The sequence below is a fragment of the Podarcis liolepis genome (genome assembly GCF_965112155.1).
Source record: "Podarcis liolepis genome assembly, chromosome: 4".
NCBI classification, from domain to species: domain Eukaryota; kingdom Metazoa; phylum Chordata; class Lepidosauria; order Squamata; family Lacertidae; genus Podarcis; species Podarcis liolepis.
Window position 1 is genome coordinate 98,231,310 of NC_139558.1, and position 15,777 is coordinate 98,247,086.

General features: G+C 45.8%; 1 protein-coding gene across 3 annotated transcripts in view; it reads right to left on the minus strand.

Annotated features, from left to right (window-relative positions):
- GDPD5 (glycerophosphodiester phosphodiesterase domain containing 5) overlaps positions 1-15,777 on the minus strand; it is a 168,423-nt gene that overhangs the window by 28,606 nt on the left and 124,040 nt on the right. For all 3 annotated transcript variants that reach the window (XM_083499662.1, XM_083499661.1, XM_083499663.1), the window contains exons 4-8: positions 14,137-14,230; positions 13,643-13,702; positions 11,428-11,526; positions 8,287-8,380; positions 4,085-4,230 (exon numbers count right to left, since the gene is read on the minus strand). In XM_083499662.1, the coding sequence (XP_083355788.1) occupies positions 4,085-4,230; positions 8,287-8,380; positions 11,428-11,526; positions 13,643-13,702; positions 14,137-14,230 (493 nt within the window). The remainder of the gene's footprint in view (positions 1-4,084; positions 4,231-8,286; positions 8,381-11,427; positions 11,527-13,642; positions 13,703-14,136; positions 14,231-15,777) is intronic.

Below are 15,777 nucleotides of genomic sequence, written 5' to 3' on the forward strand. Positions count from 1 at the left end.
TGCAAGCAGGAGCGGGGCGGGGATCTCTCAGCTGTGAAGGGAGGCTTCACGCTGCCTATCAGAGCTTGCGTGCAAGCAGGAGGGGGCAGGGATCTCTCAGTTGTTAGGCAAGGGGAAGCCTCCCTTCTCAGCTGAGGGATCCCCGCCCCCTCCTGCTTGCACGCAAGTAGGAATGGGATTGGGGCTGCTCCAATGGGAAGGGGGGCATCGCGCTGCCCAAGCCTTGCCGCCACCGCTCTCAGCCCTCCTCGGAGAAGGGGAAACGTGGCGGTTGAGGTCAAGGCGGCAGCTGCCCCACTGCCACCGCCATCGCTGCATCATCAATGTCCCAAACGTAGTATGTATGTATTTAAAGTGTCCAGGGATTCATTGGGGAAAAAATCTGGTAACCTTATCTTATCTGATAATACAGTGGTACCTCGGGTTAAGTACTTAATTTGTTCTGGAGGTCCGTTCATAAGCTGAAACTGTTCTTAACCTGAAGCACCACTTTAGCTAATGGGGCCTCCTGCTGCCGCCGGAGCACAATTTCTGTTCTCATCCTGAAGCAAAGTTCTTAACCCGAGGTACTATTTCTGGGTTAGCGGAGTCTGTAACCTGAAACGTATGTAACCCGAGGTACCACTGTACTTCATTGGACTGGTCATGTTGTGCGGATGCCTGATGATCGTCTTCCAAAGCAACTACTCTATTCCAAATTAAAAATGGAAAGCGTCATGCTGGTGGTCAACAAAAGAGGTTTCAAGACTCTCTCAAAAAAGACAGTATAAACACCAACAACTGGGAAACACTGGCCTGCGAGCGCTCCAGTTGGAGAACAGCCTTTACCAAAGGTGTCGTGGACTTTGAAGACGCTCGAACTCAGGACGCAAGGGAGAAACATGGTAAGAGGAAGGCACGCTTGGCAAACCCTCACCGTGATCAACTCCCGCCCGGAAACCTGTGTCCCCACTGTGGAAGGATGTGTGGGTCCAGAATTGGCCTCCACAGTCACTTATGGACTCACTGTTAAAACCGTGTTTATGGAAGATAATCTTACTCGGCTACGAGGGATCGCCTAACAAGAAGAAGAAATACCCTCAAATTGTATTGACATTCACCTTTCAGGAGGGCGAAATAGCATTTGTCAGCTTGAGGCATTGTATTTAGTAGGTGTTAAATTAATAATAATAATAATAATGATAATCGTGAGCCTGCTAGTTATGACCCAAGGGAAAAATACATTTCTGGAACAACGATGTTTCCAACTTGCTTCCCCTCACTTTAAAAGATTCAAGAGTGACATTTAATATTGGACTTTTTTTATTTTGAAAAAATACAAAATCCGATCTAAAGGTCAAATTGGGGAAGAAGCTAAAATAGGAGCGACTTGCCTAAGCAGGAAATGAGCCTTTTAATCCACTGCAAAGGAAGAGGATTCTACAAAACAGATAAAACAAAGGATGAGAAAGGCTTTGAAACCTGGGGATTGTCCTTTCTGGTTTAAAGGAGCTCTTAAAAACCTCGATTCCGGAAGGAAGAGATTTGCAGTGTTTAAAAGACCAAACCGTCTGTTAAATTATGGATCAGAGGGGCGGCAGAGACTTTCCTTCCAACCCGCTGAGAAGAAGCGCGGCTATGCTGAAGAACAACTTAAGAATTAACACCCATTTCAGTCCCGGAAACCGTAATTCCTCTAGAGAAAAAGGCGAGGAAGCGGAGATGGGATGGGAATTATGCGCGGAGGTAGAGAAAAGGATTTTTCCTCTTGCCCTCGTAACAGACAGTTCAGTCAGTAGAGAACACGAGGCTCTGAATCTCCGGGTTGTGGGTTCAAGCCCCACGTTGGGCTAAAGATTCCTGCATTGCAGAGGGTTGGACTAGATGACCCTTAGGGTCCCTTCCAACTCTAGGATTTTAACTCGGTGAAATCCAACGAAGCTGAAGGTTGGAAGATTCAGGAAAGACCAAAGGAAATATTATTTCCCTGCAAGTGCACCTGATCCACTTTTAATTGCACATCCTAAATTTGCTGTTACCTGTTTGATTCATATTATTATTGTTGTTATTATTATTGTTGTTGTTTATCAAAGCTACAATCACTGCAAAAGGCTGGGCTGGATGAATCCCTAGGCGGAATTAAGATTGCCAGAAGAAATATCAACAACCTCAGATATGCAGATGACACAACCTTGATGGCAGAAAGTGAGGAGGAATTAAAGAACCTTTTAATGAGGGTGAAAGAGGAGAGCGCAAAATATGGTCTGAAGCTCAACATCAAAAAAACGAAGATCACGGCCACTGGTCCCATCACCTCCTGGCAAATAGAAGGGAAAGAAATGGAGACAGTGAGAGATTTTACTTTCTTGGGCTCCATGATCACTGCAGATGGTGACAGCAGTCACGAAATTAAAAGACGCCTGCTTCTTGGGAGAAAAGCAATGGCAAATCTAGACAGTGTCTTAAAAAGCAGAGACATCACCTTGCCAACAAAGGTCCGTATAGTAAAAGCTATGGTTTTCCCAGTAGTGATGTATGGAAGTGAGAGCTGGACTATATAGAAGGCTGATTGTCAAAGAATTGATGCTTTTGGATTCTGGTGCTGGAGGAGACTCTTGAGAGTCTCATGGACTGCAAGAAGATCAAACCTCTCCATTCTGAGGAAATCAGCCCTGAGTGCTCACTGGAAGGACAGATCCTGAAGCTGAGGCTCCAAGACTGTGGCCACCTCATGAGAAGAGAAGACTCCCTGGAAAAGACCCTGATGTTGGGAAAGATGGAGGGCACAAGGAGAAGGGGACAACAGAGGACGAGACGGTGGGACAGTGTTCTCGAAGCTACCGGCATGAGTTTGACCAAACTGTGGGAGGCAGTGGAAGACAGGAGTGCCTGGTGTGCTCCGGTCCAGGGGGTCACAAAGAGTCGGACACGACTAAACGACAACAAATTTGCTGTTACCTGTTTGATTCATATTAGTATTATTATTAGAATTTATCAAAGCTGCAATCACTGCCTAGAAGCTGCCTCTCTTATCCTGGCTCTCAGCTTTTATTTTGCCTTCTCTCTGCAAAAGACATCTTGACCTAACGAATGAAGATTTTTGGATCCTAAAGGGGGCGATCCTATTACGCTAGATTCATGTCCCCTCGTTTACTTTTGAGCCTTTTTCATCTTTACCTTCAAGGTGGAAGAAAAACATCTCTCTCCAGCACACACACCCTCTATTCTGGGGAATGAGACATCTTTAGATTTTTAATTAGGCCATCGACTCCTTCCTGGCACAGCAACAGCTGCCAAAACAAATTCCTCTTCACGGAACATATGTTCATTCTGAGCCAAAGATCAACAAGTATTAGTGTGCGAATTAGCTGCTCTTAACAGAAAGTCTTGGGCAGAGGGCATTAAGACAACGACGAGGTTCAAAAGTAAACACTCTTGGCTAGGGGGAAGGATTCCAGAAGCTGGACCAGACATTTAAAAAAAAGGTTAATTTTCTGTAAGGCTAGGAGGTGATATGTGTTTGAGAGACGCTCTTCTATCACTATGTTCCAGCTGTCTAAGAGAGCACAGGCAAACCCATTTTGCCTTCCTTTACTGAACCGCTTGACTGATGCTGGCAGGAGAGGCACCGACGCACGTGAGCAACTCTCCTCTCCTGCAACTGGCATTCAGAAGCATCTCCTACGAAGGAGCGTCTCTGTTATGTACTGAAGTTCTCACCCTGGGTCAGCAGGAGGATACTGTAGATAGTTATGCAAATGAAGGATTGAAAGCGACGTTCAGTGATTGGATAGTTTTAGAAAGTTGTTACAGTAACGTGGTACTGGAGCTCTATATAAGCAGGCTGACTGAGCCCTTCAGTTGAGTTCTGTCCTGGCCTCTGAATAAACAAGAGCTGTTTGAAGAATCGCTGTGTCGTCTGATATGTTCACCCACAACTTAACAGTCTCCACTCCCATTGTTCAGCTGAGGTCCAACTCCAGAAGGCCCTCGGCGCTGGACCTCAGTGTCCGGGTAGAACGATGGGGGTGGAGACTACTGGTAATTTATATTTTTTAAAAAAATAGATGACTGGGGGGGGGGAGTCATAAGAAGGGGATCCTACCATTGGCGCTCCCCGGTGTCCAATAATGGCAGGCTTGGGCGCAAGGTCCTTCTTCTCCATGATGCAAGGGGAATAGACCGTGAGTGGGACGAGGTACAAGGCCAGTACCACCGCAAAGTAGGCTCCAAACGTCAGCAACTGGGAGGCTGCAGGAAGAGGCAAACAGATGAGAGACAGACAGTGAGGGGGGGGGGATGGTGAACAGGGATCCAGGAAAAGGAGGGAGGAGAGGCTGTTCCCAAGACATTCAGGAAGTCCACAGAGCAGCTTTCCCCATTCTGGTGCCCTCCAGCTATTTTGGAATACTACAGTGGTTTTTTGGTTCTCAAACTTAATCCGTTCTGGAAGTCCGTTCCGAAAACAAGGCACGCTTTCCCATAGAGAGTAATGCAAAACGGATTAATCCGTTCCAGACTTTTAAGAACAACCCCTAAAACAGCAATTGAACCTTGATTTCACTATCTAACGAGGCTGTTGACCCATAAAATGAAAGCAATAAACAATGTACTGCTGTCACACAATCAATCAATCAGGAGCTGAACTGGGTTCCACACAGTCACAAAAACAATAAAAAGAGCCACAAAAATGCAAAATAAATAGCAAAAACAGACAGACCTCAGTGTAACACTTAAAACGGAAGGGTGGCACTCAAAACGGAAGCATAACACTCAAAAAGGAGCATGTTCGGATTCCGAAAAAAGTTCACAAACCGGAACACTTACTTCCAGGTTTGCAGTGTTTGGGTTCCAAGTTGCTTGAGTGCCAAGGCGTTTGAGAACCAAGTTGCCACTGTACAACCAACACAGTCCAAAACATCTCTTGCATGTCTGTACCCTGAGGCTGTGCCTATGCAAAACAAACACTTTTCCAGCTCCATAAGAACCAGAAACACTTTGCTGACTCTTCCACTCACTTTGCTTATTTTTCTTAGTTGCTATTTTGCTAATGCTGTTAATATTGTTTTATAGATTGTAAGTGCCGTATTGATTTGTTCATCATATAACATAATTTTTGCTGCGACTGCGATGTTTAGCGTATTTTTGTTAATAACATTCTACAAATTGTAGTGGTTTTATTGATGGTTTGTTAATTATTTTATACGACTTATGCTACATGTCATAGAATCACAGAATTGTAGAGATGGAAGGAACCGTGAGGGTCATTTAATCTAACTTCCAGGAATTTTTAGCCCACCGTGGGACTCGAACGCATGAGCCTGAGATCAAGAGTCTTGTTGTTGTTGTTTAGTTGTTTAGTTGTGTCCGACTCTTTGTGACCCCCTGGACCAGAGCACGCCAGGCACTCCTGTCTTCCACTGCCTCCCGCAGTTTGGTCAAACTCACGCTGGTAGCTTCGAGAACACTGTCCCACCATCTCGTCCTCTGTCGTCCCCTTCTCCTTGTGCCCTCCATCTTTCCCAACATCAGGGTCTTTTCCAGGGAGTCTTCTCTTCTCACGAGGTGGCCAAAGTCTTGGAGCCTCAGCTTCAGGATCTGTCCTTCCAGTGAGCACTCAGGGCTGATTTCCTTCAGAATGGATAGGTTTGATCTTCTTGCAGTCCATGGGACTCACAAGAGTCTCCTCCAGCACCATAATTCAGAAGCATCAATTCTTCGGCGATCAGCCTTCTTTATGGTCCAGCTCTCACTTCCATACATCACTATTGGGAAAACCATAGCTTTAACTATATGGACCTTTGTTGTCAAGGTGATGTCTCTGCTTTTTAAGATGCTGTCTAGGTTTGTCATTGCGTTTCTCCCAAGAAGCAGGCGTCTTTTAATTTTGTGACTGCTGTTACCATCTGCAGTGATCATGGAGCCCAAGAAAGTAAAATCTCTCACTGCCTCCATTTCTTCCCCTTCTATTTGCCAGGAGGTGATGGGACCAGTGGCCATGATCTTCGTTTTTTTGATGTTGAGCTATGCTCTACTAACTGAGCTATTTGTTCTGGGATTTCTGATGTTCTGTTCTGTTAGTGTTATTTATTGTTTGTAAGCTACTTTGAGATGCGTTTGAATGAAAAGCAGCATAGGAATAGAATCAATCAAATCACTCTCTCTCTCACTCTCTCAGAATAGTATCATCCACGCAGCCTATTTAGGGAATTGACTTGTTGAAAATAATTAATTCCTTCTCCAAGGTTCAGCCTCCCTCCTCGCCAGGACCTTTAGAAGTCAGATCTCTGAGTGCAGGGCTTTTTTTCTGGGGGGTGGGACGCAGGGGTACGCATACCCCTAAACATTTTGTGAATCTTTGTACTTTTGTCCATTTACTGTATTAGGTAAAGGTACCCCTGACCGTTAAGTCCAGTCGTGGCCGACTCTGGGGTTGTGGTGCTTATCTCGCTTTATTTGCCAAGGGAGCCGGCGTACAGCTTCCGGGTCATGTGGCCAGCATGACTAAGCTGCTTCTGGCGAACCAGAGCAGTGCACGGAAACGCCGTTTACCTTCCCGCTGGAGTGGTACCTATTTATCTACTTGCACTTTGACATGCTTTTGAACTGCTAGGTTGGCAGGAGCAGGGACTGAGCAACAGAAGCTCACCCTGTCGCGGGGATTTGAACCGCCAACCTTCTGATCGGCAAGTCCTAGGCTCTGTGGTTTAACCTACAGCGCCACCCGCGTCCCTCCACTGTATTTATTTTCCCCAATTTGAACTATAAAATGGTGGTTTTCTTTAGTCAAAATGAGAGCACCCCTAAACATTTTTTTGGGGGGGGAGCACTGTCTGAGTGGAAGGGCCTTCTGGCGGTTCCCTCATTGAGAGAAGCAAAGCTACAGGGAACCAGGCAGAGGGCCTTCTCGGTAGTGGCACCCGCCCTGTGGAACGCCCTTCCAGCAGATGTCAAAGTGATAAACAACTACCTGACATTCAGAAGACATCTTAAGGCAGCCCTGTTCAGGGAAGTTTTTAACGTGTGATTTTACTGTATTTTTGGTTTTATGGAAGCCGCCCAGAGTGGCTGGGGAGGCCCAGCCAGATGGGCGGGGTATAAATAATAAATTATTATTATTATTATTATTCTCATCCCTAAACACACAGGTAAATCCAGGTGTGCAGGTGTGCTAGGGAGCCATGCCATGCAAAGACTCCACCTGCTGAGCGGTATTTTGAAGGATCATTCAGGTCTGTGTTTGTCTTACAAAAGCACTGAATTTAGCTTCACAACAATAGAGGGAAAGCTATGATAAAATAAACAAGAAGGTCATGTTTGCACTAAGCCATAAAACTTGGCTTATGCAACGTGCCAATGCACACAGTATGGGTACTCCCACTTTGCTCTAATCTCTGTGTGAGCAGGTCATGTCATGTCCCGACCTGGGATTGCGCTTTGCTTTCTCCTATCAAACCACAATTACTAGCCAGCTGGGTGTAAGCTGCAGGCCCCCAGACTTTCCTTCCCTCCACAAATTCTCCCATTCTGTCTCAGCGCTAACCACGGCGTAGCCACTTCTGCAATAAGGAGCACTATGAACTATGGTTAGCTTTAACCAGGATCCGCCAACAACGGTTCAAGCCCCAAGTTAAGCCCTACCCCGTCCCATCTTAATGCTAACCATGGTGAAGTTCATGTCTGCAGGAAGAAGAACAGCAAACCATGGTTAGCTTTAACCAGGATTCACCAACCAGGGTTCAAGCCCCAAGTTAAGCCCCACCACATCCCTCAATGCTAACCATGGTCAAGTTCATTTCTGCAAGAAGGAGAACAGTAAACTATGGTTAGCTTTAACCAGGATCCACCAACCAAGGTTCAAGCCCCAAGTTAAGCCCCGCCCTATCCCATCTTAATGCTAACCATGGTGAAGTTCATGTCTGCAGGAAGGAGAACAGTAAACCATGGTTAGCTTTAACCAGGATCCACCAACCAGGGTTCAAGCCCCAAGTTAAGCCCCTCCCTATCCCTCAATTCTAACCATGGTGAAGTTCATGCCTGCAGGAAGGAGAACGGTAAACCATGGTTAGCTTTAACAAGGATTCAACAACCAGGGTTCAAGCCCCAAGTTAAGCCCCACCCCATCCCGTCTTAATGCTAACCATGGTGAAGTTCATGCCTGCAGGAAGGACAGTAAACCATGGTTAGCTTTAACCAGGGTTCGCCAACCAGGGTTCAACCCCTGGGTACAGCCCCCTCCACACAACACACAGCAATGACACACAAATATTGCCCTCCGTGACGAGAAAGAAACAAGCAAGTACTCACTGGCTCTTTCGGCTCTTGCAAACTGCCCAGACACCAACCAAGACAGGGCGGTGACAGCCGCAAGGGCTCCTATGTGCAGAAAAGGCGCTGTTGCCTAGGAAAAAGAGAGCAGGGAACGGTGACGTACGCAAATACGTTTGCTATATAGTAGGGTGGCCAACTCTCAAGAGACTGCAATCTACTTTCAGAATTAAAAACTGGCAGTGATCTAGTGACCTACCCCTGTTTTTTAGGGGTTAAGCTCAAAGATGTTGAGCTTTTTTTAGGGAAGAGAAATGCCCCATTTTAAAAGGGGTTTTTTTTGGGGGGGGGGAAATGTCTGTTTTGGGGGGGTTAAAGGGGAAAGGTCACTCACTACCAAGACCTTGCAGGGATCCACCAGCAGATCGCGATCGACCTGTTGGACATTCCTGCTATATAGCCAATGAAAGCAGTAGGAAATGCCATGTAGGAATCATAATGCGATTTAGCTGTGGTTCCTGCACTGAAGGGGGTTGGACTAGATGACCGCAGGGGTCCCTTTCAGCTACATACAATCCAGCTGTACGTACAGGGTCCCTGTTGCTCAACCGCAGGAGTGCCACAAAAAGCCATCTAATCAGATGAGGCTCCTCTAACCAGCTGTTTTGGACTGTGACTCCCACTGGGAGGAGCTGATGATGGGAGTTGTAGTCCTAAACAGTCGGAGGGCCACCCACTTGGGGAAGCCTAAAATAGAACATTCATGGATGGCGGTTAACAGACTGAGGTTGAATCCTGACAAGACAGAAGTACTATTTTGGGGGGACAGGGGGTGGGCAAGTGTGGGGGATTCCCTGGTCCTGAATGGGGTAACTGTGCCCCTGAAGGACTAGGTGCACAGCCTGGGAGTCATTCTGGACTCACAGCTATCCATGAAGGTGCAGGTCAATTCTGTGTCCAGGGCGGCTGTCTACCAGCTCCATCTGGTACGCAGGATATGACCCTCCCTGCCCACAGACTGTCTCGCCAGAGTGGTGCATGCTCTAGTTATCTCCCGCTTGGACTACTGCCATGCGCTCTACGTGGGGCTTCCCTTGAAGGTGACCTGGAAACTGCAATTAATCCAGAATGCGGCAGCTGGACTGGTGACTGGGAGCGGTCCCCAAGACCACATAACACCGGTCCTGAAAGACCTACATTGGCTCCCAGTACATTTCCGAGCACAATTCAAAGTGTTGTGCTGACCTTGAAAGCCCTAAACGGCCTCGGTCCTGTATACCCAAAGAAGCGTCTCCACCCCCATCATTCTGCCCGGACGCTGAGGTTCAGCTCCAAGGGCCTTCTGGCGGTTCCCTCATGGCAAGAAGTGAGGTTACAGGGAACAGAGGGCCTTCTCGGTGGTGGCTCCCGCCCTGTGGAAAGCCCTCCCCTCAGATGTCAAGGAAATAAGCAGCTATCTTATCTTTAAAAGACAACTGAAGGCAGCCCTGTTTAGGGAAGTTTTTAATATTTAATGCTGTATTGTTTTTAACACTCGATTGGGAGCCGCCCAGAGTGGCTGGGGAAACTCAGCCAGATGGGCGGGGTATAAATATTATTATTATTATTATTATTATTATTATTATTATTATTATTATTATTAAAGAATTCTGGGAACTGAGGAGGCCTTCCTTCAAGAATCTGAAGCAGAAGGTAGAGCAGAACCGGCTTCCACAAAATGAAAAGAGGTGAAAAACTACAAGGAAGCAGATTTCAATAGAAACTTCCTAACAGGTAACTGCGGACCAGCCTGCCGCAGGAGGCGGTTGGCTATCAATCAGTGGGGGAAATTCAGCAGATGCTTGGAGGCTATTTGCCTGGGCTGCTGCAACTGAAACCTTCAATGATCAGGGAGCTGGCCTCCAAAGTCCCTTCTAACTTTGATTCGACGTCTCTGAAGGATCTGTTGCTCCGAGTCTGCCTTCGTCCAATCAGGCTGGGGTTGGTCTAGATAACCCATTGGGTTCCCTTCCAACTCTACGGTTCCATGAGGCCATTTCACAGCTCAAGGACATGTCTCCGGCCAGGCCAACGCACTGGAGCACAGAGTGGCACCAACGAAGGCCGTGGCCCAGGAAAGTCCGAAGAAGTGCCGGATTTACGTACACTGGATGCTCTGGTTGCAAACATGATCCGTGCGGGATGCACGTTCACAACCCGCAACGTTCGCAACCCGCAGCGGTGCGCCTGCACACACGCGGGTTGCAATTTGGCGCTTCTGCGCATACGCGATTTAGTGCTTCTGTGCATGCGCAACCCCCGAAACCCAGATGTAACCCATTCCTGTACTTCCAGGTTTCGGCAGTGCGCAACCCCAAAAAAACACAACCTGAAGCGTCTGTAACCCGAGGTATGACTGTATAAGCTAAACAAGCTATAGCTTAGGGCCCCACTCTCTCGGGGGCCCCAAAAAATTAAAGGGAAAAACAAACTGGATGTACATTTCCAAAATATAAGATAAAAAGTAGGTAAATAAAATAAAACCTACACACAGCAACAGTGTTTTGCTCCTGTGGTGTAAATCATGGGCCCCACCTGCTAGCCTGCTCGCTAAAACACCACTGGTTTGCTCCTTTCTATATACAGGGTGCCTACATTCTGCTATTTATAATTATTAGTAGTTTGCATCCTATATTTACACCTCTTATTATTTCATGTTATAGCAAGTTTCTAGAGACTAGATTATGAGTCTTTGTAAATTGTGTTTCTAAAGGAACTTTTGTCATTGCCAAATGCCAATGTCTTTGCATTATTAAGTTTGTTATAAATAAAAAGTCATTTTAAGGTAGAGCTTAATAATTATTTCACTATTAATACACTTCTTCTTAATTGTATTTCACTATTAATATACTTCTTCTTAATTGTATTTCAGTTCAACAATTACTTTGATAAAATATGTATTTTGTTATGTGCAAATGGCTTGAGACACCTATTAGGTCCACAAATTACCATATAGCATATATTCAACACAAAAAACAGTGACCATTTGTTGCTGACAAAGGGCAGCTGGACATATAAAGGGCCCTGTTACCTTCAGCAGCTTAGGGCCTCATCAGACCTAAATCCGGCCCTGATCCGGAGGGCTATTTAGAGAAGGCGGAAGAACTATGGTTGGCCCCTGCCCTCTGCCATGACACTTACCTGCAAGGATATGGCGACCATGCTCCACTCATCATCCCATAGCTGGGCTATAGAGCACATGGTGACAACGATTGTTATCAAGGTGGTTATCAACCCAATCTGCAAGGCAAGGAAAAGGCAGAGATTTCATTGTATTTCTTCCCTCTGGCGCTGCAAAGAAGCGCTAATCAAAGCTCGGGCACTCTTTGTATCCGAGAAAGGAGTCGAGCCAGCGTGGAAGGCCAGCCCGCCCTCAACTTCACAAACACCTGCTTTTGACAATTAAACCGTAGCTTTAAACTGAGGGGTTGGTCTGGATGACCTCAGGTCCCTTCCAGCTCTGCAAATATTATGGTTTCCACTAAGCGAGCAGAGACAAAATCCTGTTAAGTTTGAAGCGGAAAGCGCTCCATTTCGCTGGGTTTTTCTTCTTTGAGGAGGAGATACAGGCTGATGGGATTCTCTTTCCGCTTCTCTTCTCTTCTCTTTTCTTAAAAAAGGGATTTAGATTAATCCCCGGAACTGACCGATGTAGAGGGTCTCAAAAGGAGCTTGAATGGCAAAGCACTAATAACACATTTCACTGTGACGGGCGTAACGTAATGAGATTCACTTCGCCGTAGATTGCAATCGCTGGAAGGGCGAAGCGCAGCAAAGGTACTGGAGAATCTCTCTCTTGTGGCCTCCCCCCCCTGCCCAAATCACTCATAAGACTAAAAGGCAGCAATAGCCAAGCTATTCCTTTATCTCATCTACCGCTGCGACCCGGGTTCCTATTGTGAAGCCAACGCGGTTTCATTCGGAGAGGCATGAATCGGAAGCAAGAAAGAATGAGCCAGACCGGGCCAGGGCGGCGTAGGAACAAAGTAAAACCGAAGGCAGCAGAAGGCTTTGTAGGATTCAAATTTCTCCTGTCAAACTAACAGGATCAGTGCAAAAAAGTGACTGTGTGTTTGCAGAGTTCTGCCCACCCAACTTTCTTCAACCTAAGAGTCGCAGAGCACTTTTAAGCCACGCCACGCGCTCCAACAGAGCAACCCTCACAGCTGTTGTAAGAAAAACTGCTCCCTTTCCCTTATGGGGTATTCCGGAGCCCGTATAGAGTCCTTAAGTGGGTTCCCTATTGGTAGGAGAAAACAACAGAGGCCAACCAGAGTACCGTATTTTTCGCTCCATAAGGCACACCTGACCATAAGACGCGCCTAGTTTTTAGAGGAGGAAAGCAAGAAAAAAATATATTCTGAACGAAACATTGGATGTATGATTTTTGTGGTTCGTGTTGTGGCCACAGACATGATACATGATTTGACGGTGAGTTTGGGGTAGCCCAATGCAAAAATCCTGAGGATCCATGTGGATCCCTGCTTTGTAACCATGTTTTTGCGTAATTGCGGCCCCATGACACAGTGGATGTGTGGTTTTTTTGGGGTGCAGGCTGTAGCCATGGACATGCTATGTGATCTGATGGTGAATTTGGGGTGACCCAATGCAAAAATCCTGAGGATCCATGGGCTTTCACCTCCCCTCTCCCAGGCAGCCTCCTTTATCTCTAGCGTCCCTTACCTCCCTCCCGATCGCCTGCCGATCAGCTGCTTCCTTTCAACACCCCCTTCCCTCTTGTTTGCCTTAGTGTCTTTTCCTTAGCTGGAGCAGTTTTTTGCTCCTCCTTTTCTTCTAATTTCTCTCCTCATTGCTTGTTTTAGTCTTCCTGTCTCCTCTCCTTGCAAGTTCACTGTCTTTACCTCCCCCCTCCCAGGCAGCCTCCTTTATCTCTAGAGTCCCTTATCCCCCTCTCCATCGCTTGCCAATCAGCTGCAGTCCGCTTGTGGCCCATGGGCCTTAGGTTGCCGACCCCTGATGTACATCAAAAGGGCTCCCTTTACTAGTGGTTGACCCTTATAATACTACCCGCATGACGGGCAGGAGTCAGATATAGTCGGTTCAGTTCCAGTGCCTAAACCAATACCGCTCACATCTGTAGCCAATAAAGTTGTGGCCTTATTTATCCCATTAACCCAAAATATTGGTGTCCGTGTGTTTCATTATCTAGAGATGGGGTGGGCTTGGGGTCTTGCCATTCAATTGAAGATCTGCCTTTCTTTCCTTCTACTGGTTCCTGTTTCCACTCATCTTTCTCTGACCGATTAATGGACTTAGGGGACACTGGAGAATTGGGCTGCAAAAGCCAACCCAATTCCCCCCCACCCACAGCACTGTATATCGAAAGGTGCCTTACCTTGTGGATCCAGTGTAGGTTCATTTGCTGTCCTACTGCTATGTGACATAGTGCTAAAATCTGAAAGGGCAACCAAGTTGGGAAGGAGAGAGAGAAAGGGAAAAAAGCTGATTAGGAATCCAGGAAACTTCCTTCCACCAAGTCAAGGCAATTGATCAGTCTTGCCCAGAGGTTCTCAAACTTTTTAAAAAGTTGTTTATAAAAAGTTTGTTACTTGATTTCTTATGGAATATTTACAGATAAATTGTAAACAGATAAAAAAACACTGGCAGTATTATTGTAACAACCTGCTGTTTCACAAGAGCATATATTTAAAGATGAATAATTGAGAAATTAAGTTAACTGGGATATGCAGAAGATATTAAAAAATAAATTGAGGGAACCGCAGAAAGAGGGGGAAGGAAGTCAAGTTTTATAAATGCCAAAATGACTAAAATCGGTGAAATGTATAACTTTGAAAAGTATAAATAAGAATTTTAAAAAAGAAAACTTACCAATAACGCTGTGATATACGTGAAACCAGCTGCCGTTGAAACAAGGATCGGAACGGACCAATCGCTCCAATATCCCATTCTATTATATAAAAACCTGAAGGATCAAAAGAGAGAAGGATGATCAGAGGCAGGCACGATGGATATCGCTGATGCTCTGTAAACTATCACACTGTTGTGGCAGGAAGACTCAGGGGCAATCAATACAGGTGGCGACTATTTTGTGAGCGTCCAATTGATGCACAACCACCAACCTGCAGGTCCTTCTGGACATGGTCTGGTTCCGTGGTTTATTTATTTAGTACATTTATAGATTTAAGGGCCTCGGACGTGAGGGATCCGGGCTGATAGTTGACAGATTGATGTATAATTTTTGAGGATCGAAACCGGGAAAGGGGGGGGCAAGAGTTTTGGAATCCAAAGAGTGTAAAATTATAGGCTGTAGTTTGTTATTTTGTTTTGTAAATAATATAAAAATTGGGAAATTTGTGGAAGGGAAATGGGGTCGCCCTTAGAAAAGTATGTAAAGGATGTGTATTTTGGTTTAATTGAGGTTTATAAGTTAAATTTGGTTAACTAAGAAGAATTAAGTAAAATATCAATAAGGTAAAGGTGGGAGATAAGAACTTGCTGAGCAAACTATTGGAGTTGGGATGCAGGAGGGGGAGGTGTGGGGAAGTCAGGGAAAGTGGTTAAGAAATTAGGGATTTGAAATTATATGTGTTTGTCTTTGTGTTTGTATGTTTGTGTTGTGTATTGTCTGTGTTTGTGTAAATTTTGAAAACCCAATAAAAATTTTATTTAAAAAAATATATTTAGTACATTTATAAGCCACCTTTATCTCCCAAAGGCAATGGGTTCTCCTCCTCCCCATTTCACTCACAACAACCCTGTGAGGTAAGCTCAGGGCCGGATTAAGGTTTGACGAGGCCCTAAGCTACTGAAGGTAACGGGGCCCTTTATATGTCCAGCTGCCCTTTGTCAACAACACATTGTTGCTGTTTTTGTGTTGAATATACGCTATATACCGAGGTAGGCAACCTAAGGCCCGTGGGCCAGATCTGGCCCAATCACCTTCTAAATCTGGCCCACGGACGGTCCAGGAATCAGCGTGTTTTTACATGAGTAGAATGTGTCCTTTTATTTAAAACGCACCTCTGGGTTATTTGTGGGGCCTGCCTGGTGTTTTTGCATGAGCAGAATGTGTTATTTAAAATGCATCTCTGGGTTATTTGTGGGGCACAGGAATTCATTCATATTTTTTTCCAAAATATAGTCCGCCCCCCCCCCCCAAGGTCTGAGGGACGGTGGACCGGCCCACGGCTGAAAAAGGTTGCTGACCCCTGATATATGGTAATTTATGGACCTAATAGGTACTTCAAGCCATTTGCACATGCAGAATGTAGGCACCCTATATATAGAAATGAGCGAACCAGTGATATTTTAGGAAACAGGCTAGCAGGCGGGGCCCATGACTTACATCCTAGGAGCCTACACAACACAAAACACTGTTGCTGTATGTAGGTTTTATTTTATTTGTTTTTATCTTATACTTTGGAAATGTACATCCAGGTTTTTTTCCTTTAATTTTTTGGGGGGCCCCAAGCGAGTGGGGCCTTAAGCTATAGCTTGTTTAGCTTACAG